Source organism: Chlorocebus sabaeus, chromosome 21, assembly GCF_047675955.1.
Source record: "Chlorocebus sabaeus isolate Y175 chromosome 21, mChlSab1.0.hap1, whole genome shotgun sequence".
NCBI classification, from domain to species: domain Eukaryota; kingdom Metazoa; phylum Chordata; class Mammalia; order Primates; family Cercopithecidae; genus Chlorocebus; species Chlorocebus sabaeus.
Window position 1 is genome coordinate 113,754,262 of NC_132924.1, and position 23,198 is coordinate 113,777,459.

The window sequence follows — 23,198 nt, forward strand, 5'->3', positions numbered from 1 at the left end:
ACCATCTGTTGTAATTTTGCAACGGCGCTTTCAACCCAGTGGCCGAACCCGTCCCACTCATCTCCCGCGCCCCTCCCCTCCACCACAGCCCTCGGTGCCTCGGTTCCCTTCACCTGCACCCCCGCCCGCCCCCGAGGCTCCGCCCCCGACGCGCCTCCCGCCCCCCACGCTCCGCCCCCAACGCTGCGCCCCGCCCTCCCGGCCCCCGCCTGCGCCCGCGCCGTGGCCTGGTGCCCGCCTCCCCAGCTATCTCGCACTGGCGCCTGGACGCGCGGTGACCCTGCGGCTGCCCGGCCCCTGCCTCTGCCCGCGCGGCCCCGTCGCTCAGGTCGCGCGCGCCGGGGGCCTGGCTTCGTGTGGGTCCTGGCTCCTCCCGTTCCGCAGTTGGTGCGGTCTGACAGCCTCTTCCGTGCGGCTCGGCGCGGCCGGCGGGTGTCAGGCGGGGCGCGGGCCTCCGGCCTGAGGCCCGGCGAGGTGCGGGCGGGAGCGGGGCGCGGAGCCGGCTCAGATGGGCAGCTCCGTCCGCGGGTGCAGGGCCGGGCTTCGGCTTCACCGCAGCCTCGCCTGAGCGGGCGCCCCTGAGGTGGAGGGCGGGCTGCTTGGGCCGCGGGCCTCGGGAGGATGGTGGCGCCCTGGCGCGTCTCCGTCAGGGTTTGCCTGTCGCACCTGAGGTGTTTCGAGCTCAGACAGGGACTCAGCCTCTTAAGGCCCTCTGAGTGCCCTCGCGATGCCAGGCTCTGCTGGCTTCTGCTGGGTACTTTGCCCAAGGTCGTCTCCGTGTGCGGGGACGTGGGTGAGGGGGCCACTGACGTCCTGGGTCGGCAAAGGGTCCGCTGCAGCGCAGCGGCCGGCGCGGGGCTCGGTGAGAGCCTCCCCCGAGCGGGACCTCTGGGCGGCGTCTTCCTGCATCTCCGCCTCTGGCTTCGCGCCGGCGCTCTGTTGGTGAAATTCTTCCCCCTCCTTCTCCTCTACCCCCTCACCTACCTGGCTCCCAGCGTCTCCACCCTCTGGCTCCACCTGCTTCTGAAAGCCACGGAGACCTCAGGCCCAACCTACATCAAACTGGGCCAGTGGGCCAGCACCCGGCGCGATCTGTTTTCCGAGGCTTTCTGTGCCCAGTTTTCCAAGCTGCATGTCCGAGTGACCCCCCACCCGTGGGCTCACACTGAGCGCTTCCTTCGGCAGGCTTTTGGGGAGGACTGGGGGAGCATCCTCTCTTTTGAGAACCGGGAACCTGTGGGCTCAGGCTGCGTGGCCCAGGTGTACAAAGCATACGCCAACACTGCCTTCCTGGAGACTGACAGCGTCCAGAGACTTGGCAGGGCCTCCTGTCTGCCGCCCTTCCCAGATGCTGGGGCAGTCGGGGGCCTGAGAGAGCTCTTTGGATACCTTGGAAATGGCCGGAAACCTCCAGGAAATCTCGCAGACCAGTCGTTTCTAGAAAGGCTGCTCCTCCCTAAAGCTGACCTGGTTGGATCAAATGCAGGGGTGTCTCAGGCTCAGGTCCCTGGCCACCAACTTGAGCCAGGTCACCTCATCCCCGTGGCAGTGAAAGTAAGTGCTCTGAGAGCTCACAGCTCACCTCTCCACTGAGCTTTCTCAGATCAGAAACACCCGCCATGCAAATCGCCCCCACGTTTATTTCTATTTGCCTTACCAATATCTGAGAGCTTATTTCATGCAAGCTGTTTCATTTATTGGCTTGAAGTGGCGCTGTGAATAATCTGATAGAGGAAAATGAACTGGGTCTGGAGTGAACTAGCTGCTTGGAAGTCAGGACCACATTCTCTTTCCTTTGATGAGAAGCCACCTGGCTCTTCCTTGGATGGTGGGACCCAGCCCTGGCTGGGTAATATGTGTCCAGCGGATTTCTCCTCCTGTCTCACGGTTCCTCTTTCCGACAGGTGTTACACCCTGGCCTGCTTGCTCAGGTGCATATGGACCTGCTGCTGATGAAGATTGGCAGCCGAGTCCTCGGACTTTTGCCAGGCATCAAGTGGCTTAGCTTGCCTGAGATTGTGGAGGAATTTGAGAAGCTGATGGTCCAACAGGTGAGTTCTCCTCCCCTAGGCTGTAACTAGCACCTAACATAGTTCTTGCCATTAGCTGCTGCTTAGTAAATGTTGAATGAATTATTTTCCGGTATGTCATAGCTCATATGATGTGTTAGAGCTGGTAACACTAGCTGATAAAACAGAGAACACCCAAATGTCACTGGCTTAATGCAACGAGTTAATTTTTTGCTTATATCAAAGTTCTGGCTGAGAGTGGTGGCTCATGCGTGTAATCCTAGCACTTTGGGAGGCTGAGGCGGGTTGATCACTTGAGGCCAGGAGTTCGAGATCAACCTGGCCAATATGGTATAACACTGTCTCTACTAAAAATACAAAAATTAGCTGGGCGTGGTGGTGCATGCCTGTAATCCCAGCCACTCAGGAGGCTGAGGCATGAGAATTGCTTGAACCTGAGATGGAGGTTGCAGGGAGCTGAGATCGCGCTACTGCACTCCAGCCTGGGTGACAGAGCGAGACTCCATCTCAAAAGAAAAATAAAAACAAAAAACAAAGTTCTATGCAGGTGAACTGAGGCAGAGAAAGGGAGCTCTTTATTTTATTATTTTAAAAATAGAGACAGGGTCTTGCCATGTTGCCCAGGCTGATCTCGAACTCCTGGGCTCAAGCCATTCTCCCTCCTCCGCCTTCCAAAGTGCTGAGATAACAGACCTAAGCCACCGTGCCCGGTCAAGAGAGGAAGTTCTACTCCCTAGTTTCAGGGGACTCAATTTCTTCCCAAGTTTGGCACTGCCTCCTTCAACATGTGTCATCTGGGGTCAGTGTGGATTGAAGGGAGAGGCCATGCAGGGTCACATAAGAGATTTTGTGGCCAGGCCTGGAAGTGGCAAACATCGCTTCTTCCCCGTTCACTGATCAGAGCTTTAACCGCATGGGCCCAGTGTTAACCGTGAGCTTGGGAAACACAGTCTTCCTTTGTGCCAGGGAGGAAAAGGAAATGATTCTGGTGGAGAGCATCTAGCATTATTTCTGCCATAATCACTGACTCCAGAGTGAGAAAATAATTAGCAAAGTCACACACTGTGCCTTTGTTCTGCTTTGATTCCAGGGCAAATTGAGTCAACAAGGACCTCCTTCATGCTCAGGGCCCTTGGGACATTTGTATAAGGATACAGACTTAGCAAACACACTGAGAGTTGGGGCTCCACGTAGGCACCTGTTGGCTCCTTGTTGGGTAGTGCAGAAATTGGCAGGTTTTCAGAAGCAACCTGCCAAGTCTTTGTTTAGAGCCTCTGATTTAAGATTTCAAGTCCTAGGGATTCATTCTAATGTTTAGAAAGTCTCTTAGTCTGTTCGGACAGAATACCATAAACTAAGTAGCTTACAAACAACAGAAATGTATTTCTCGAGGTTCTGGAGGCTGAAAATTCTAGATCAAGGCATCGGCAGATTTGGTGTCTGGTGAGGCCTCACTTTCTGGTTCATAATTGGCACCTTCTGTGTCATCACATGGTGGAAGGGGTAAGGGGTCTGTCTTGGGTCCCTTGTGTAAAGGCGCTAATCCATTCATGCAGGCTCTGCTCTCATGACCTAATCACCTCCTAAAGACCCCATCTCCTAATACCATCACCTTAGGGCTTAGCATTTCAACAGAGGAATTTTGGGGGGACACAAACATTCATAGCTACAGAGCAATGTAATTTGATAATAAAAGCAAATTAAAACAGAGAAAATGGCATCAATTCCAACAACCATCTCTGCATTAATTCCTCTCAATCCTTCCACTCATCGGAGTTTTAGTTCCCCTTGCAGAAGTCTGACAGACATCATATCGTTACATCAGTTCAAACTCGTGTCTCTGAATTACACCCCATTTGCCTTAAAAATCAACTCTTCCTACTAAGCCTTTCTCCATCTCTCAGTAGTCCCATCACATTCCCAGGCTGGAAACCTTAGAGTTGTGGGTCTGGATATAGTGTGTGAGTGTCTCTCCATTCATTTATAAGTTTATGTAATAGTGACTAAAATCTCTGTTAGGGCTGGGTGCGGTGGTTCATGCCTATAATCTCAGGACTTTGGGAGGCTGAGGTGCCTGGATTGCTTGAGGTTAGGAGTTTGAGACCAGTTTGGGCAACATGGTGAAACCTCATCTCTACCAAAAATACAAAAAATTAGCCAGGCGGCGCTTGCCTGTAGCCCAGCTACTCAGGAGGCTGAGGTGGGAGAATCGCTTTAATCTGGGAGGCAGAGTTTGCAGTGAACCATGATCACGCCACTGAACTCCAGCCTGGGTGACAGAGTGAGACCCCATCTAAAAAAAAAAACAAAAACCAAACTCTATTAGAAGCTGGTAAACAAAGAAAACAAGTGAGCTTTCCTATCCTTAAGAAAGACAGTCAGGGCCAGGCACAGTGGCTCACACCTGTAATCCTAGCACTTTGGGAGGCAGTGGCAGGTGGATCACTTGAAGTCAGGAGTTCAAGACCAGCCTGGCCAACATGGCGAAACACTGTCTCTACTAAAAATACAAAAATTAGCCAGGCATGGTGGCACACACCTGTAATCCCAGCTACTCGAGAGGCTGAGGCAGAAGAATCACTTGAACCCAGGAGGCGGAGGTTGCAGTGAGCCAAGATCACACTTTTGCACTCCAGGCTGGGCAACAGAGCAAGACTCCATCTAAAAAAAAAAAGAAAGACAATTAGCCCTCTGTCCATGGGTTGTGTATCCCTGGATTCAATAAAAAAATATAGTTAGGTATACGATAGTTGCATCTGTATTGAACATGTACAGACTTTTTTTTTCTTGCATTATTCCCTTAACAATGCAATTTAACAATGATTTACAGAGTGTTTAGATTGTGCTACGTATTATAAATAATCTAGAGATGATGTAAAGTATGTGGGAGGATATGCATAGGTTATATGCAAATACTATGCAATTTTAAGTCAGGGACTGAGCCATCTGGTATCTGAGGGAGGCCCTGGAAGCAATGAACCTGAGCCTGGCTGAACCTGAGCATGGTTCAGCAGGGCTCAGAGGAGGACGTGGTTGGTGTCCTTGGCTTGAGCTGCATATTGAAAGGTGACTGGTGTTTGCAGTTGGACCAAGTGGGGCAATAACATTCCAATCAGAGGCAGTAAAGAAGCCAGAGGAGAGCTGGGGGTGTTAGCCACTCTGGGATGTCGAGCACTCTATGGAGTTGGGTGAGGCCAGGTCTTGGGTGGTAAAAGGAAGGGGAAAGTGCCATGAGAGATGGACTTGGACAGAGAAGTAGGGGCCAAATCATGACCCACCTGGATGCCATTCTAAGGAGTATAGACTTCACCATGCAGGTGATGGATCGGAGAGGAAGGATGGGTCAAGGAGCACACCCGAGGCACCTCTGTTTGTGCTCAGGTGACGGGACCTGAGGGCATGTGCCTTGGGAGTGGCATTGTGGGAGAGGGACTGATCTGAGGGCGGTGAGGTCTGCAGACTTGATGGCACTGGGCCGTTGCTGTGCACGGACGGGAAGAGAGAAGGCGTGATCTGGGGACTCAAAGGTGACTGAATGTGTGGGGATGGTGAAGGGAAATTCCATTTAGATATTGAGCTTCAGGGTCTCTGGGCTCCCACCGGGCCACATCCAGGTGTCATTGGATATGTCACTCTGGAGGCTGGCATTGAGGTCTGACCTGGGGATCAAGGTGCTGTCAGAGGAGGCACCGGCTGAGGACTTGATGGATGTCAAGGGGGCACACACGCTGACTTCAGTCAGGAGAAAGGACATCAGCTCCTGGGGGTACAGGAGACCCGGTCAAGACAGGACAGTGAGAGGCAGCAGGGACGCCGGGAGAGTGAAGGGCAGGTGCCAGAGAAAGAGCCACCACGAAGAGCCAGGTCAGCAGCAGCACCAGCCCCGGATGCCCACAGAGGTTGATGATAAACCTGGAACTGGTCCTTTGGGTCTGTTGAGTGGTGGCTGGGGAGAGTAGCAGTGGCAATGTTGATGCGGTGGGTGGAGAGCTGCTGTGAGATGGGGAGCCCTGTGTGGAAGTGGCTACAGCATGCTGGCCCTCATGGAAAGAGAGGGCTGGGGGCTGGGCCTAGAGAAGCCAGATCCCAGGGAGACGGAGAAGGGACCTGTGGGCTGGTGTGAAGCAGACGGGTGGCAAGGGCGAGAGTAGCGGAGGAGCCGTACAGCCCAAAGCCCACCAGGGCACCTGCTGTCTCCAGCCTCCAGGAATTCACACAGAGATCTGGGATTGTTGGGGCAGGCTGTAGCCCATGGATTTTGCCTCCTGAGTTTCTGGACAAGTCCTGTGGGGCAAGCTGGTGGGGAAGGTGGGGTAGATCTCATGACTTGCCGGCTCCTTGGCATTGCAGATGTCAGTGTGACTGTGCCCAGACTAGCCCTTATCCTTTCTGTTCATTTCTCTGTAGATCGACCTGCGTTATGAAGCTCAGAATCTAGAACACTTCCAGGTCAACTTCCAGAATGTGAAAGCTGTCAAGTTCCCCACCCCTCTGCGCCCCTTTGTCACCAGGGAAGTCTTGGTGGAAACGTATGAAGTAAGAGTGGTGGCTTTGCCTGGCCATACCTTTCGCTTGCCACTTGGAGTGGGGTCGTCTCCAGTCCACAAAAAGGCTTCAGTCTGGAGAGAGGATGGGATTTGTGTGGTAAAATTGTGAGGAGCTGGGACGTGTTGGCCTCAGGAGGGAGGCAGTGTTGTAGTGAGGTAGCTGAGAGCACTGGGTGTGGCCCGACCTCCTAGATTTGAAAATCTACTCTCCCGTTTTATTAGCTAGTGACCTGCCTTACAGGATTGTCTCAGGAGTAAATGACACACTGAATGCAAAATGAGGAGCTGGGCACAGAGAAAGTGCTGAACAACCTTGTGTCATCTCACTTGCCCTAGCTATCCTCTACTGTAGTTCAGCCTTCTCTCTCTCTCTCTCTTTTTTTTTTTTTGAGTCAGAGTCTCACTCTGAAGCCCAGGCTAGAGTGCAGTGGCATGATCTCAGTTCACTGCAACCTCCGCCTCCCAGGTTCAAGTGATTCTTGTGCCTCAGCCTCCCAAGTAGCTGGGATTACAGGTGCGTGCCACCACACCTGGCTAATTTTTGTATTTTTTAGTAGAGATGGAGTTTTGCCACGTTGGTCAGGCTGGTCTTGAACTCCTGACCTCAAGTGATCTGCCCGCCTTGGCCACCCAAAGTGTTGGGATTACAGGCGTGAGCCACTGCACCCAGCCCAGCCTCCTCTTTACAGATGGTGATGTGAGATTCAGGGAATCTCATGAACATGACATGAACCACGCAGTGTTCCTAGCTGTGTGAACTTGAGCAAGCTGCTTAACTTCTCTGGGCTTTGATGCCTTCATTTGTTAATTAGGGATAACAAGATCTATCTCCATGGGTTGTTTTGACAATTTTTTTTTTTTTGAGACAAGGTCTTGCTCTCTTGCCCAGGCTGTGGTACAGTGGCATGATCTCGGCTCACTGCAGCCTCCACCTCCTGGGCTCACGTGATCCTTCCACCTCAGCCTCCCAAGTAGCTGGGACCATAGGCACGAGCCACCATGTCTGACTAATTTTTGTATTTTTTTGTAGAGCCTGGGTTTCACCCCGTTGCCTAGGCTGGTCTCAAACTCCCGAGTTCAAGTGATCCTCCTGCCTTGGTTTCCCAAAGTGCTAGGATTATAGGTGTTAGCCACCACACCTGGCTACTTTTTTTTTTTTTTGTAGAGATGGGGTCTCCTTATATTGCCCAGATCCCCACTGGCTGATTCTTGCCCAGAAACCAATTCTCTGATGCCCGCCCCTATTGTTTCAGGACATCACATCTCTTATCTTCAGTAGCAGGATTGATAAGTTTCCTTTCCAGTAAACCTATGTGACTTGTCATCCTTCTGATAGCTGTTATAGGAGGGAATGTAAAGAAGTTCAAATCAATGTGTGGATGACAGATTTTTGTTTTGTTTTGTTTGAGACAGAGTCCCTGTCACTCAGGCTAGAGTGCAGTGGCGCAATCTCAGCTCACTGAAGCTGTGACTTTCCGAGCTGAGGTGGTTCTTCCACCTCAGCCTCTTGAGTAGCTGGGACCACAGTTGTGCACCACCACGCATGACTAATTTTTGTATTTTTTGTAGAGATGGGTTTTGCCATGTTGTCCGGGCTGGTCTTGAATCCCCGGGCTCAAGCGATCCACCCACGTTGGCCTCCCAAGGTGCTAGGATTACAGGTGTGAGCCACTGCACATGGCTGAATGACAGATGGGTTCTAGGAAAGGAAAAACTCTTTGGGTTACTTCCCAATCAGTGAGAAGGCAGTGCTGTAGTGCCACGTGGGAGGAGGAGCCGGCACCACAGGCTGGCTGGGATTAAGCTATTCTTTCCCTGGTCTTTCTGAAGGAGAGTGTGCCTGTGTCCAGTTACCAGCAGGCAGGAATTCCTGTGGACTTGAAGAGGAAGATCGCACGGCTGGGGATCAACATGCTCCTGAAGATGGTGAGCTCATGGCTGGAGCGGGCTCAGGCCCAGCATGTGGTCAGCTTGCAGATGGGGAGTGGGCTGGGACTCTGGCTATCTAGGTGGGAAGGAGAGCCAAGCAGCAAGCTGCCAGGTTGAGAAAGTCTGGTCTAGAAAGAGTGGAGGCTACCATAAATGGCCATATGTCCATGGTGTCTGTGAAGCACTTTTTTTTTTCCTTTTTTAAGATAGGGTCTCGTTCTGTTGCCCAGGCTGGAGTGCAGTGGCAAAATCTCCACGCACTACAGCCTCAACCTCTTGGGCTCAGGTGATCCTCCCTCCTCACTCCTCAGCCTCCTGAGTAGCTGGGACTACAAACATGAGCCACCAAGCCTGGCTAATTTTAAAAATTGTTTTGTAGGGGCAGGGTCTCACTGTGTTGTCCAGGGGAGTCTTGAACTCCTGGGCTCAAGTGATTCTCCCACCTTGGCCTCCCTCCCAAAGTGTTGGGATTACAGGCATGAGCCACTGTGCCCAGCCTCTTAAGTACTTTGTCAGTGGCTCAGGCTCTGTGTGCTGTGGGCAGAAGGGTGACCATGACCCAGTTCTGCCAGCATTGCCTGTAGTTTAGCGAACAGCTGAGACAATATCATATTTTAAATGCTGCTTTGCTCATTTGTTCAGCACATGTTTATTGAGCACCTGCTAGGTGCCAAGCACTGAATTAAGGGCTGGGATTACAGTAGTGAGCAAAATAGACACAATTACAATGCTCATGACATACTGTTCCTTGGGAAGACAGGCTACGACTAAGTCACTGATTTATAGGGATAGGTGCAGGGTGCCAAAGGGTCATTTTGGAGGGGCTTATGCTAACCCAGGGATTCACTCAGGAAGTGGCTCCATCTCGGCTGCAGTGTGAAGGTCTAGGTGTCACTGCATAAGGACAGGCGGCAGGGAGTTGTCCAGAGAGAACAGCCTTTGCCGAGGCCTGGGTGAGCTACTGCATGATGCCCTTGGAGAGATGAAAGCACTTAGTATGGCTTGCAAGAGAGTTTGAAGGAGGAGCAGTGATTGCTGAGGCTGAGGAGGTGAAAGGGGCCTGATCACGAAGGGTCTAGTAAATATATGAAAGAGTTTGGACTTAATCCAAGGGCAGATAAGTTCATTTTGAAGCTTTTTGCCCTTAACTTTAAAAAATTGAGTTCCAATAATATTTAAATGTAAGGTACTCAGATCTTAAATGATGCTTAGTGAATTTTTACAAAGCATCCCAGTGCCCAGATTAGGACATAGGAGAGTTTTGGCTGGGCACAGTGGCTCATGCCTGTAATCCCAGCACTTCAGGAGGCTGAGGTGGGGAGATTGCTTGAGCCCAGGGGTTTGAGACCAGCGTGAGCAACATTTCGAAACCCTGTCACTACAAAAAAAAAAAAAAAAAAAAAAAAAAAAAATACAAAAATTAGCACCAAAAATACAAAACCTACCACCATGAGGTGGTGGTAGTCCCAGCTACTCGGGAGACTGAGGCAGGGGAATTGCTTGAACCCAGGAGGCAGAGATTGCAGTGAGCCGAGATCACGGCACTGCACTCCAGCCTGGCGACAGAGCTCCATCTAAAAAAACAAAAACGAAAACAAAAAACCATAAAAAGACATAGGAGGTTTTTATGCTGAGGAATGCCCTAATGTCACAACCTCATGTCCGCTTCATGGAGTTGGAGCGGGAGGGTGAGACGAGAGTCAGGGGAGCCAGAAGGTAGATTTTGATTCTTGGACATTTGAACATGTTCAAGTGTTTCCACCTCCTAAGAACTCTTGGTAGGTTTTGTCTTTCCTGTATCTACCAGTGAGGATTCTGAAGGCCCCCCAGCTGAAGAAGGGCCTGGCTGCATCAGGAGGGCATTCTTTGTTTCACAAAGGCCAGAGCCGTGGTTTACAACAGGTGGTTTTGTCTACCAGGGGACACCTGGTGATGTCTGGAGACATTCTTGGTTGTTATAGTTGGGGGTCAGGGGTGCTACTGGCACCTGTTGGGAAGAAGCCAGGAGCTTATCACCCCAGAGTGCAGGGACGGCCATCCCCACCCCCAGCAATAGACTGAGAAACCCTGGGCTGGAGGGATGGAGAAACTTACAGGCACAGGGACAGGATTTGATGGTGCTTCCATGGGAAACTTTCTATTTCCTTGTGAACTAAGAGGGGCCATTGTTCTCTGCTGAGAGTAGGATGCAGAGGGTTGTGGGAGAGGAGGTTTAAAGAGAATAGAGAGGTTTGAAACTGCTGCCCTGGGACTAGAAAGAGCTACTTGGAAAATGTGGATGGTCGTCAGGAGGGGCAAGCCATGTTGGTGTGGGAGAGGCAGAGGGGTATTTTGCCTGTTTGCAGTGTAGCCTGGGGGTTAGGAGCTGGGAGCCCAGAGCAGGATTTGTTTTGAGTTCAAATCTCAGCTTCCAGCTTACTAGCTCGGGGCAGAGAGGAGTGTCTGGGGCAAGTTACTTAACCTTTGTCCTCAGGCTTCTTATCTTTCAAAAGAGGTTAAGAAGTGCCTTCCTCATAGGGTCTGCATGATGGTTAAAGGAGTGGAAATTCCTAAGAAGCCATAGTGAGTCCTAAGCCACACTAGTTATGGCTGCCTTTATTGGTAGTAATTGTGACCCAGCATTGTTAGCAGCCCCCATGCAGGACCAAAGGAAGAAGATCTTAGATTGTTGGGGGTCTGGTCTTTCTGGTGGTTGGGACGGAGGACAGTGGTTGAAGGGATGGATGACAGGAATGGGCGACAGGGTCGAGTTGGATAGGGAGGAAGAATACCTAGGTCTCAGAGGCAAGGAATCATGGTAGTGAAGACCCAGGCATGTAGTGAGAGCTGGAGAATGAATTGAGGAGTCAGAGATGGAGCTGTGGGTGGAGGCACATTTGGAGTCCCTGCAGCAGGGTCGCTCAGAACAGGTGGAGTCCTGCAGGCTGACAGCACGCACGCACGTGCAGAAGGCTGAGAGCCGTTGCAGGGGTAGGCTCAGGTGACTCCTCTCCAACCCCAACTCCACTCCATCCCAGGGCCTGTGGGATGGGGAGTCAGCAGCTCCCACCCCTCTGGCTCCTGGAGAAGCAGGATTGTTGAGGCACACCTAGGTTTCAATTCAGTAGTTGCAGTTAGAAGCTAGTGGCAAGAGGACTTCGTCCACAGGAACAGGGCTCCAAGGGGCACAAGAGGGATGTAGCCAGGGGAGAAGCAGCATGAAGCAGCACCAGGAGAGGAGAGAGGATGAGAGGGCTCCAGTTTTGGGGTCAGGATCGGGGCATGAGACCCTGGGTGGAGCTGAAGGCAAGGTTCCAGAAGATTCAGAAACTTAAAAAAAAACAAACAAACTGAATTACAGCAACGTTCTATAAAGTGCATAGATCTTAAATTATGCTCAGTGAAATTTTAAAAGTATACCAGGCCAGGCCAGGCCAGGCATGATGGCTCACTCCTGTAATCCCAGCACTTTGGGAGGCTGAGGCGGGCAGATCACTTGAGGTCAGGAGTTGAGACCAGCCTGGCCAACGTGGTGAAACCTGTCTCTACTAAAACTACAAAAAATTAGCCAGGTGTGGTGGTGCCTGCCTGTAGTCCCAGCTACTTGGGAGGCTGAGGCAGGAGAATCGCTTGAACCCAAGAAGTGGAGGTTGCAATGAGCTGAGATCAGACCATTATACTCTAGCCTGGGCAACAGAGTGAGACTCAGTCTCAGAAAGAGAAAAAAAAAGTATACCAGGGCCAAGATTAGTGACCTACTTAGGAGGCGCTAGCCTTGCTGGAGGGTCAGCCCAGCCTTTGGTGACCATATCCTGCAGGTGTGCAGGTTCCAGCCCCCTAGGTCCCAGGATTTTCACATGGGTAGCAGCTTCCCTTGTCCCTACCAAAGCTACAATCTGGATTAGGAGTCCTTTCATGGTCTGCCGCCATGAGGGATGGGGTCTATGGCCTGGATCTACAGGGAGGAGGGATCCACGGTGCTTGGGGCCCCGTGTCAGCTGGAAGCAGTCCCGAGAGCCCATCCACCAGCAGCTGTTCTGCTCCTGCCTTGGTCTCTCCTCTCATCTCCTGTGGAAGGATTGCTGGGGTTTCTCTGACCTCTGAGATGACTGATTATTGGAGGCTGATTCCTGTTCCACAAGCCATGCCTGAATCCAACACAATCCCTGGGGGTTGCTGTCCAGTTTAGCAGGTTCAAAGCTGTGTCCTTCCTGCTCCTCCAATTCTGCATGCCAGTATGTCCTGAGAACTGTGTCCTCCTCCACAGAAGGGCTCTGTGTGCATGTGGCTGCTAGTGGCACTCGCTCTCACACCTCACTGATGTGGACAGGTTGAAGTAATGGAGGGAAAGTCTGATTTATTAGCTGTTTTTAAAGAAATGCAATTCTATGAGTTTTAAGAACATAGAGGTTTGGGGAAAATCTATTTTTTTTTTTCTTTTTTTGAGATGGAGTCTTGCTCAGTCGCCCAGGCTGGAGTGCAGTGGCGCGATCTTGGCTCACTGCAAGCTCTGCCTCCCAGGTTCACGACATTCTCCTGCCTCAGCCTCCCGAGTAGCTGGGACCACAGGCACCCGCCACCGTGCCTGGCTAATTTTTTTTTGTATTTTTAGTAGAGATGGGGTTTCACCATGTTAGCCAGGATGGTCTCAATCTACTGACCTCGTGATCCACCTGCCTCGGCCTCCCAAAGTGCTGGGATTACAGGCATGAGCCACCGCGCCCGGCCGAAAGTCTTTAATAAGTAGCTAATTATTTTAGTTAGAATATTAATGATTCAACTCATAAAGTAAAAATAAGGCATTTCAAATGCAGTTTGGCCTTAGGCTTTTTATTTTATTTATTTTTATTATATATTTTTTGAGATGGAGTCTCACTCTGTTGCCCAGACTGGAGTGCAGTGGCATGATCTCGGCTCACTCCAACCTCTGCCTCCCAGGTTCAAGCCATTCTCCTGCCCTGCCTCTACTTGGTAGCTGGGATTTACAGGCATGAGCCACCACGCCCAGCTAATTTTTGTATTTTTAGTAGAGGTAAGGTTTCACCTTGTTGGCCAGGCTGGTCTTTAACTCCTGACCTCAAGTGATCCACCCACTTCAGCCTCCCAAAGTGCTGGGATTACAGGTGTGAGCCAACACACCTGGCCTTATTTATTTATTTTTACAAGATGGGGTCCTGCTGTGTCACCCAGGCTGGAGTGCAGTGGCATGATCATAGCTCTTGAGCTGTGATCTTGAACTTGAGTAATCTTGAACTCCTGGGCTCAAGTGACCCTCCTTCATTGGCCTCCCAAAGTGCTGGGATTATAGGTGTAAAGCCACTGAGACCAGTCCCTTTATAATCTTTTTAAAATGCTTTGAAAATAATTTTTATTTTGAAACTTTAACTTAGCTCATCCTGTACAAATTCTGAGTTGACATCTAAACAAGAAAGGTCTTTAGGACGTGCACCTCTTTGTGGCTGATAGATTGCTGGGAATTTATTGTCACCCAGCAACTTTCTTTCTGTATGGCTTGGTGGTGCTGTAGGGGTGACTCACTCATGAGCAGTGTGATCTCCTTCCAGATATTTGTGGATAACTTTGTGCATGCGGACCTTCACCCTGGAAACATCCTGGTCCAGGGTGCCGACAGCCTGTCCTCGAGTCGGGAGGCGCAGCTGCAGCAGGCGGACGTCTGTGACACTCTGGTGGTGGCCGTGCCATCTTCCCTGTGCCCACTGCGACTGGTGCTGCTGGATGCTGGCATTGTGGCGGAGCTGCAGGCCTCTGACCTGAGGAATTTCCGGGCAGTTTTCATGGCTGTGGTGATGGGGCAGGTGAGACTCACTGGGACCACAGAAGTTGGGGTGAATTTTTTTAAATTAAAAAAGTTGGTGAGGCATGGTGTCTCAGACCTGTAATCCCAGCACTTTGGAAGCCTGAGGCGGGAGGATTGCTTGAGCCCAGGAGTTCAAGGCCAGCCCGAGCAACATAGTGAGACCCTGTCTCTATAAAAAATAAGAAAATAGGCCAGGCACAGTGGCTCATGCCTGTAATCTCAGCACTTTGGGAGGCCAGGGTGGGTAGATCACTTGAGGTCAGGAGTTCGAGTCCGGCCTGGCCAACATGGTCTCTACAAAAATACAAAATTAGCCGGGCATGGTGGCGTGCGCCTGTAATCCCAGCTACTTAGGAGTGAAAGAGTGAGACTCCATTTCAAAAAAAAAAAAGAAAAGAAAAAGCCAGGCTTGGTGGTGTGCACCTGTGGTCCCAGCTACTTAGGAGGCTGAGGTGAGAGAATCGCTTGCGCTCAGGAGTTCAAGGCTGTGGTGAACTAGGATTGCACTGCTCTCCAGCCAGGGTGACAGAGAGAGACCTTGTTTTTATTTTAAAGTTTCAAAAAATTAATGGAGATGGGGTCTTGCTATATTGTGCAGGCTGCCTTGGGCTGAAGCCATCCTCCCATCTCAGCCTCCTGAGTAGCTAGGACTACAGGCTGGGTGGAGGGCAAATCTTTTGTACTCTGGGGAATGCCTCTGTCTCTGTCTTTTTTTTTTTTTGAGACAGAGTCTCACTCTGTCACCCAGGCTGGAGTGCCGTGGCGTGATCTCGGCTCACTGCAACCTTCACCTCCTGGATTCAAGCAATTCTCCTGCCATGCCTCCTGAGTAGCAGGGATTACAGGCACATGCCACCATGCCTGGCTACTTTTTGTATTTTTAGTAGAGATGGGGTTTCACCATGTTGGCCAGGCTGATCTCGAACTCCTGACCTCAGGTGATCCGCCTGCCTCAGCTTCCCAAAGTGCTGGGATTACAGGTGTGAGCCACTGCAGCCGGCCGGAATGTCTCTGTCTTGACACAGGACAGGTCTCATTAGCCCAGTCATTCTTATCAATGCTCACACTTGCCAGCCTGCCGGAAACGAGTGGAGGGAGGCAGGAGGACAGGAGGCTAGGCTGCCCTTACGGGGCTTTCTGTTAGCAGGTGTTGGGTGCGAATCAGGCCAGTTCTGAGTGGCAAATGGTTTGGGACCATGGGAATAAACAAGTGCTGTTTCGTGTTAGTAATTTCTGGTCCTTCTCCAGCAAACATCCAGCTGGTCACCAGGAATGCTGGCTTCTTGACCAGATTATGGCTGCCCTTGGTGTGTGCTACCTGCTTCAAGGTGGCAGGCTGGTGAGATGCGACAGCATAGAGAACACAGCCTCTAAGTGGGGCACAGCATGCTGGCACGTCCGATGTGGGGACATGAGTAGTTTTTGCAGCCTCCCCTGTAATTCTGAGGGGCTGCAGCGGTTGAGAATGATTATTCAGAGAAAAGGCATTCGGCAAGGCCTCTGCAGAGTCAAGTGAAAGGACTACATCGAGGGTGACTGTGAGGAGATGCTCTGGCCAGCTGGCAAAGAACTCTCCAGCAAGAAAAATGCTGGAAAAAAGAGAACTGTTTTTTTTTTTGTTTGTTTGTTTGTTTTAAATTAATTAATTAATTTTTTTTTTGAGATGGAATCTCACTCTGTCACCTGGGCTGGAGTGCAGTGGCACAATCTCAGCTCACTGCAACCTCTACCTCTCAGGTTCAAGTAATTCTCCTGCCTCAGCCTCCCAGGTAGCTGGGATTACAGGCGTCTACCACCACGCCTGGCTAATTTTTGTATTTTTAGCAGAGATGGGGTTTCACCATGTTGGTCAGGCTGGCCTTGAACTCCTGACCGCAGGTGATCCACCTGCCTCGGCCTCCCTAAATGTTGGGATTAAAACAGCAAAATGCAGGACAGTCCCTGCCTCTGAGAGGGCAAATCCAAAGCTGGGGCCTGAAGTTGGTTTGAAAGTGTCCCCTGGGCCAAGGTTAAGCACTGAGGTGCAGTGCAGCACGGGTGGGGGCATTCCTCCCTGTGGGTTTGGGCAAAGGGAAAAAGGCACAGCCCGAGGAGGAAGAGCCAAAAGCAAGATGCCAGAAAAGTCAGGGTGGAGCTGCTGAGATGAGAGAGACGCTTGGGCACCGCATCCAGCTTTATGCTCACTCCACTCCAAGTCCCTTTTCTGTTGCATCTTTCAGGGCCAGAGAGTGGCTGAGCTGATCCTGCATCATGCCCGGGCCAGCGAGTGCAGGGACGTGGAGGGGTTCAAAACCGAGATGGCCACGCTGGTGACCCAGGCCAGGAAGAACACCATCACCCTGGAGAAGGTGGGCAGGTTACTTGCGGAACAGGGGCCGGGGTGTCCATACCTGGCCTGGGGCAGAGCAGATCCTGGGTCTGAGGGAGACCTCTTTATGAGGGGTGTGAGTGTCAAAGCAAAAAAAGAGCCACCCCACATCTTCCAGGCATGAGGAGGCCCGATGAAGTTCCTGGTGCTCAAGGGGGCCTCCTTGCGCAGTGCCACTTAGGAGGCTGCAGCTCCTTCCTCATCCAGGGTCACTGTTCATTTGGGGACAGCCAAGCACACAGGGAGGGAGGACTGTGGTCTCCAAGCAGCCAAATGATGTGCCCAATGCGCATGTCCCTTATTTAAACCCAAGCCAGAGCCTGCTTTGTATTTTACACACAGTTCTAGCAAATGTGACTGTTTTATCCCCAAGTTCATGGCCACATTAATAGGAATGGGTCAGACAAGGAGTGGCCACTGGCACGCTGGCCCTGCTGATCTAGTCTATCCAGGTGTGATTTTTTTTTTAAATTTTTTTGAGATGGTGTCTTGCTGTGTCACCCAAGTTGGAGTGTAGTGGTGCGATCTTGGCTCACTGCAACCTCCACCTCCCAGGTTCAAGCAAATTCTCCTGCCTCTGGCTCCTGAGTAGCTGGGATTACAGGCATCCGCCACCACGTCCGGCTAATTTTTATATTTTTAGTAGAAATGGGGTTTCACCATGTTGGCCAGGCTGGTCTCGAACTCCTGACCTCAAGTGATCCCCCTGCCTTGGCCTCCCAAAGTGCTAGGATTACAGGCAGGTGTGATTTTTGTGGTTGCTTCAGGGATGGGGTGGGTGGGGCTCAAAGGCTTGTCCTCCAAAGGCCTCTGTGACCGAGTCTTGAGGTGGGAGTTGGGCTTGTGCTGGAGGAGTCCTTTCCAAGTTTGTCAGATGGTCCCTTTTGCGCTCACTGGTGTATGTATGCCCTGGCGGGGGAGTGGGGTGGGATCCTGGGGCTGAGAGTGTGTGGGTGGTGGGAAAGAATCGGTTCTGGAAGGCTCTGTGGTCTGCATTAGCCTTTATTTTGTTTTTCCAGCTTCATGTGTCCAGCCTTCTCTCCAGTGTCTTTAAGTTGCTGATGACTCACAAGGTGAGGGCCAGTCAGAGAGGAGGTCTCTGGGGAAGGTGGGATGGGGCAGGGTGGGAGGGGAGGACACAGGGTAGTGGGAAGTGCTTCTATTATATGTTGTTGTTGTTGTTGTTGTTGTTGTTTTTTTTTTTTGAGACACAGTCTCACTCTGTTGCCCAGGCTCGAGTGCAGTGGCACAATCTCGGCTGACTGCAGCCTCTGCTTCCCAGGTTCCAGTGAGTTTCTTGCCTCAGTCTCCTGAGTAGCTGGGATTACAGGCACGCACCTCCACGCCTGGCTAATTTTTGTATTTTTAGTAGAGACGAGATTTCACCATGTTGGCCAGGCTGGTCTCAAACTCCTGACCTCAGGTGATCCACCCTTCTCAGCCTCCCAAAGTGTTGGGATTACAGGCATGAGCCACTGCGCCCAGCCTATTATATATTTTGAAGGCATTTTTAGTAACAAGCCATTTGCAACAAGTGCTTTGTAGCACAGTTAGTCTGTGTATCTGTCAAGTCGGTGCAGTCTAAGTATCGGTGACATTTAAATGTAGAAAAGTGTATTTTAAAATGTAGAAACAGCCTCTACTCTGGCTTTTCATGTCTTTCCCTCCTTGGTTCACATTCTTGATGCTTGTGTTAATGTAAGTCATGCTTAGCTCTTTCCTGGTGGAATGAAGTCCTGGGGTCCAGGGTCCACTCAGGAGGGTCATGCCTCATGTCCTGGTGCTTTCAGAGACCCTAGCGGGACTGTTGTGGCCCCTGCCTGGCTGCTGCAGTCTATTAGAGGGAGCTGGCCTCATGGTTCATCTTAGCCTGTGCCCTGGCTCTGTTGCCTTGTCGTGGAGCCTAGTCTCGGGCACTCTTTAAACTAAGGCTGCTGGCCAGGGGCAAGCAGTGTTGAAGGTGGAGAAGGGAGGACCTTGTCGGAAGATGGCCTTTTCCATTGCATCTGTTGAGGGTCTACATTCTAAGAAGGAAACATTACGTGGAAATGGCAGCAGCTGGCAAGAATAATAACATAGAAGTAAGAGCCAGAAAGGAGCTTTGTGTCTGCTCTGGCCCCTTCATCCTGCAGTGGGTATGCTGGAGGACAGGCGGGCAGCTCATCTGGTCGACCTCACAGCAGAGCCAGGGTTTGTCATAGGACCCAGGACCCAGGCCAGGTGCTGGCTCTGCTGCTCCCACAGTGCCCTGCAATAGCCATGTGCTTGGGACTCAACTGAGATACAGACCGAAGGGTCCCTCAGGACTGACGGGAGCAGTTAGGGCCCCCAGGAGTGATGGCAGCAGTTAGGGCTGCCACTGGTGTGTGTGTGAAGCTCACCATCTGGGAGAGGCCAGGTGATTTCCACACACCTCAACTCAATCTCAGTCCCACAGGCGGGTAGGAGCCCCACGGTTTTGTCCCCACCAGGAGACGGAGGACAGAGGTTAAGTAACTATCCATGTCCTGTGCATGGCGAAGCCACAGTCTGGACCCCTGTCTCTCTAACTCCAGAGCGTGGGTTGGCTTTGTTGGTGGGGTTTTTTATTTGTTTTTAGTTTCTGGTGAAAAACTTTTTTATGCTTTCTAAAACTTTGGCAAAGTTCTGTTGTAAAAACAGCTTAAGTGTTGCCTTAGTCTTAGGGGAGAGCCTCAACCATTGCTAGCGAGTGGCTCAGGGAGGAACAGGAATGGATGTGCACTCTTGGGAGCTGAGAGCACGGGGCCTGGAGCGGGCGGAAAGGCTCACGTCAGCCCCTTCACCCAGCAGCGCTGACCTGTGCCAGCAGTTCTCAGCCCACAGAGGCCGTGGTGATTGTACTCACAGGGCTGTGCTGTGGCCCCCTCTGCTTGCCCTGTGGTACCTCGCTTAGCTATATGACATCTATTAGTATCCAATTTATCCCCTCAGTGTTCCAAGAGGCAGGCACCAAAGCTGAGAGGCCAAGCAGCTCACCTGTGGCCACGTGGGCCGAGCCCCCGCCTGCTGCTGGGTCCTCCTGCCTCCGTGGCTCACTCTGAACATCTGCTCCCCATATAGTTTGGGGCATGGTGGGTGAGGGGCCTTGAGTGTTTGCTGCTGCTGTTCCTAGGATGGAAGAGCAGACAGAGGGTCTAGGGCAGCTACTACATTCTAAGCACTTCACTAGGCACTTAAGTTTGAAAACATTTACAAATTTTTCATTGTGATGAAAAACACATAAAATTTACCCCCCAACCCTCTCCAGATGCATAGTATAGTGTTGTGCAAATTGACTAGCTCCCCATTCCCCTCTCCACCCAGGCCTGGGAACCACCATGCTATTTTATGTTTCCATGATTTTGGCTACTCTAGATATTTCATATAAGCGGAATTATACAGTATATTGTCCTTTTGTGATTGGCTTGTTTTACTCAATATAGTGTCCCCAGGTTTCATCTATGTTGTAACATGTGACAGGATTTCCTTTTGAGATGGGGTCTTACTCTTTTGCCCAGGCTGGAGTGCAGTGGTGCAATCTTGGCTCACTGCAACCTCTGCTTCCTGGGTTCAAGCGATTCTCGTGCCTCCCAAGTAACTGGGATTACAGGCACCCGCCACCATGCCCAGCTAATTTTTGTATTTTTAGTAGAGATGGGGTTTTGCCATGTTGGCCAGGCTGGTCTCGAACTCCTGACCTCAGGTGATGCGCCCGCCTCGGCCTCCCGAAGTGCTGGGATGACAGGTGTGAGCCGCTGCGCCCGGCCTGTTACTTTGTTGATGTTCACTGGGTTGTTTCCACTGCTCGGTTGTAGTGAATAATGCTGCAGTGAACATGAATGTGTAAATACCTTTCCAAGATCCTACTTTCAAATTTTAGAAAAGTTTTAAAAATGTTTAATGTAGCCAGTAAGGTCTATAAATTGTATTCTGGCTTTCCAATTTTTAAACATATACCCCAAAATGGGTTTTCTGGATCCTATGGTATGCTTTTAGTTTTTGAGGAACTTCCATAGGAGCTGTACCATTTTATATGTCCAGAAGGGGTCGTTTCTCTCATCCTCACCAACAGTTGTCATTTTGTTTTGTTTTTCGTGGCCATCCTAATGGGTGTGAGGTGATGTCTCATTGTGGTTTTGATTGCATTTCTCTACTGATTCATGATGTTGAACATATGCCAGTTGGCCATTTATATAATATATCTTCCTTAGAAGACATATCTATTCAGGTAGCACTTAATTTTTAAAAATAAAGTATTTGACAGTAACATAGAGGTAAAGGAATCCAATGCACACCAAGAACCCACCACCCAGCTTCAGAATGAAAGCATTCCCAGAGGTGTTGGAGCCCTGGGTTCCCAGCCGGACCGGAGCCTGTGTGGCCAGTCTGCCAGGCTGGAACTCCACAAGCTGCTCCTGGGCTCCACATGCTGCTGCTTCTGGATCAGCCCAACCCCCGACAACCTTCCAGCCCTTAATGGAGACAAATACTTTTTAATTTCTAACAAAGAATATTTCCCATGATTCAACCTTCCATTTCCTGACCTTCTGTCCACTTAAAAAGCAGATTCCTGTTCTTCTAGGTTTAAATCTGGCTCTATTCCTCCTCACTCAGTGGCGTTGAGCAAGTCATTGAACCTCTCTGAGCCACAGCTTCTTTCTCTATAGAATGGGGATAATGATGATACTTTTGAAGAACAGTTGAATAATCCATGTCAATTGCTATTACTACTAATCTGGCTCTGAAGGGATAGCTGTACCCTGTTTGAGCAGTCAATTGTGTATTGTCTCTTATTTGTTTTTTATTTTTTTGAGATGCAGTTTCACTCTCTTGCCCAGACTGGAGTGCAGTGGTGCAATCTCGGCTCACTGCAAGCTCCACCTTCTGGGTTCACGCCATTCTCCTGCCTCAGCTTCCTGAGTAGCTGGGACCACAGGTGCCCGCCACCATGCCTGGCTAATTTTTTTGTATTTTTAGTAGAGACAGGGTTTCACTGTGTTAGCCAGGATGGTGTCGATCTCCTGACCTCATGATCCACTCACCTTGGCCTCCCAAAGTGCTGGGATCACAGGCATGAGCCACCGCGCCTAGCCTGTGTGTTGTCTCTTAAAAAGGCTATTGTAGACCAGCTGACGTGGCTCCTGCCTCTAATCTCAGCACTTGGGGCGGCCAAGGTGGGAGGATTCCTTGGGGCCAGGAGTTCGAGATCAGCCTCGTCAACATTGCAAGACCCTCTGTTTACAAAAGAGTCCCAGTCTCAGGAGGCTGAGGCAGAAGGATCCCTTAAGTCCAGGGGCTCAAGGCTGCAGTGAGCTGTGATCTTGCCAGTGCACTCCAGCCTAGGTGACAGTGAGACCCTGTCTATAAAATACACACATACATACATACAGGTTACCATAGGTTTTGAAGAATGACTTGTATTTAAATGTATAGTGTCTGGGATGTGTGTGAGAGATTCATTTGGTCATTCATTCATATGCACAAATGGACACAAACCTAGAAAAGTATATTCTGCACCCCTAGATTTTTCCTTAGTGTGTCCAGTAGATGGGAGGCTGGGCGAGTAGATGAGATGGTTGGGGAGATGATGCGGTAGAGAACAGAATGTCAGGTAGATGGTAAACATCCCGTGGGCAGGTCTGAGGGGGGCTGAGAGTGGACAGCAAGGTGATTATCCAGGACACACGTCCCTGTATCAGTAGGTTCCGAGATGAACTGTTCTGTTTTTCTGTTCCAGGTAAAGCTTGAGAGCAACTTTGCCTCCATTGTATTTGCCATCATGGTGTTGGAGGGGCTTGGCCGCTCGCTGGACCCCAAACTGGACATCCTGGAGGCAGCGAGGCCCTTCCTCCTCACAGGCCCAGTGTGCCCTCCGTGATGGGGCAGTGGCCTGTGTGGGCCCTTGTCAAGAGCTGGAGGCCACTTCCAAGAGCCTCTCCTATGGCAGCTGGGATGTTTAAAATTGGGACACCAATTTCAAATGTGACCCTCCAGTGGTAGAAGGCACATCATGGCTTCCTCCGCTTGGTATGAGGGTCTGTTCAAAAGCTTTGGGCCAATTAGGGAGTAAAAGGAGGGAAGGGGCCTATCCATTCCATTGTGGAAGCTGGGCCAGGTGCCAGGGACACTCTCCTTCAGGGAAAATGTTCTGTGTAGGAGGATGAATAAATTTATTTTGTTTTCCTGTTTTTCTCTTTTCTTGACCCGCTGTACTCCCTGGTCAGGTGGGTCCTGCTGGTAGTTCCCAGACTTTGATATCTAGGTTAGAAAATGCCATCAAGTCCTATTGCTCCTTAGTGTGTGTGTGCACGCACACACACACACACACACACACACAATTTATGTATAAATTTCCTGCAGGTGCTACCTGCCAGCATAAATATACACTTAGGGCAGATTTCATTGTACTTCAAATTATCTTGTTGGTAATTTTTAATAGATTTTGCCAACTCCTTGCTAACTTTTATTATGAGGTAAAACAAAACTGATGAAAGTGGCTGACATACTGGGCACATGAGCAGAACAGC

The 23,198-nt window shown here is 50.8% G+C and overlaps 1 protein-coding gene across 2 annotated transcripts; it reads left to right on the forward strand.

Moving 5' to 3' along the window:
* The first annotated feature begins 226 nt into the window (after window positions 1–226).
* On the forward strand, window positions 227–22,859 carry ADCK2 (aarF domain containing kinase 2). 2 transcript variants are annotated; one of them, XM_007983159.3, is made up of 8 exons: window positions 229–1,554; window positions 1,905–2,051; window positions 6,438–6,566; window positions 8,408–8,503; window positions 14,050–14,301; window positions 16,523–16,651; window positions 17,691–17,744; window positions 22,409–22,859. In XM_007983159.3, the coding sequence occupies exons 1-8, from the start codon at window positions 622–624 to the stop codon at window positions 22,547–22,549; spliced, it is 1,881 nt and encodes a 626-aa protein (XP_007981350.1). In that variant the 5' UTR covers window positions 229–621; the 3' UTR covers window positions 22,550–22,859. The 2 variants fall into 2 exon arrangements, with proteins under 2 accessions (XP_007981354.1, XP_007981350.1); XM_007983163.3 differs by lacking the exon at window positions 14,050–14,301 and having other exon boundaries at window positions 227–1,554.
* The last annotated feature ends 339 nt before the right edge of the window (window positions 22,860–23,198 follow it).

What these genes read in the sequence shown, in the direction of transcription:
- ADCK2 (XM_007983159.3), top strand. Translation starts at nt 622, where the DNA reads ATGGTGGCGCCCTGGCGCGTCTCCGTCAGGGTTTGCCTGTCGCACCTG. An exon ending in TCATCCCCGTGGCAGTGAAA is followed by an intron (nt 1,555 to 1,904) that starts GTAAGTGCTCTG and finishes TCTTTCCGACAG; the next exon opens with GTGTTACACCCTGGCCTGCT. An exon ending in TCTTGGTGGAAACGTATGAA is followed by an intron (nt 6,567 to 8,407) that starts GTAAGAGTGGTG and finishes GTCTTTCTGAAG; the next exon opens with GAGAGTGTGCCTGTGTCCAG.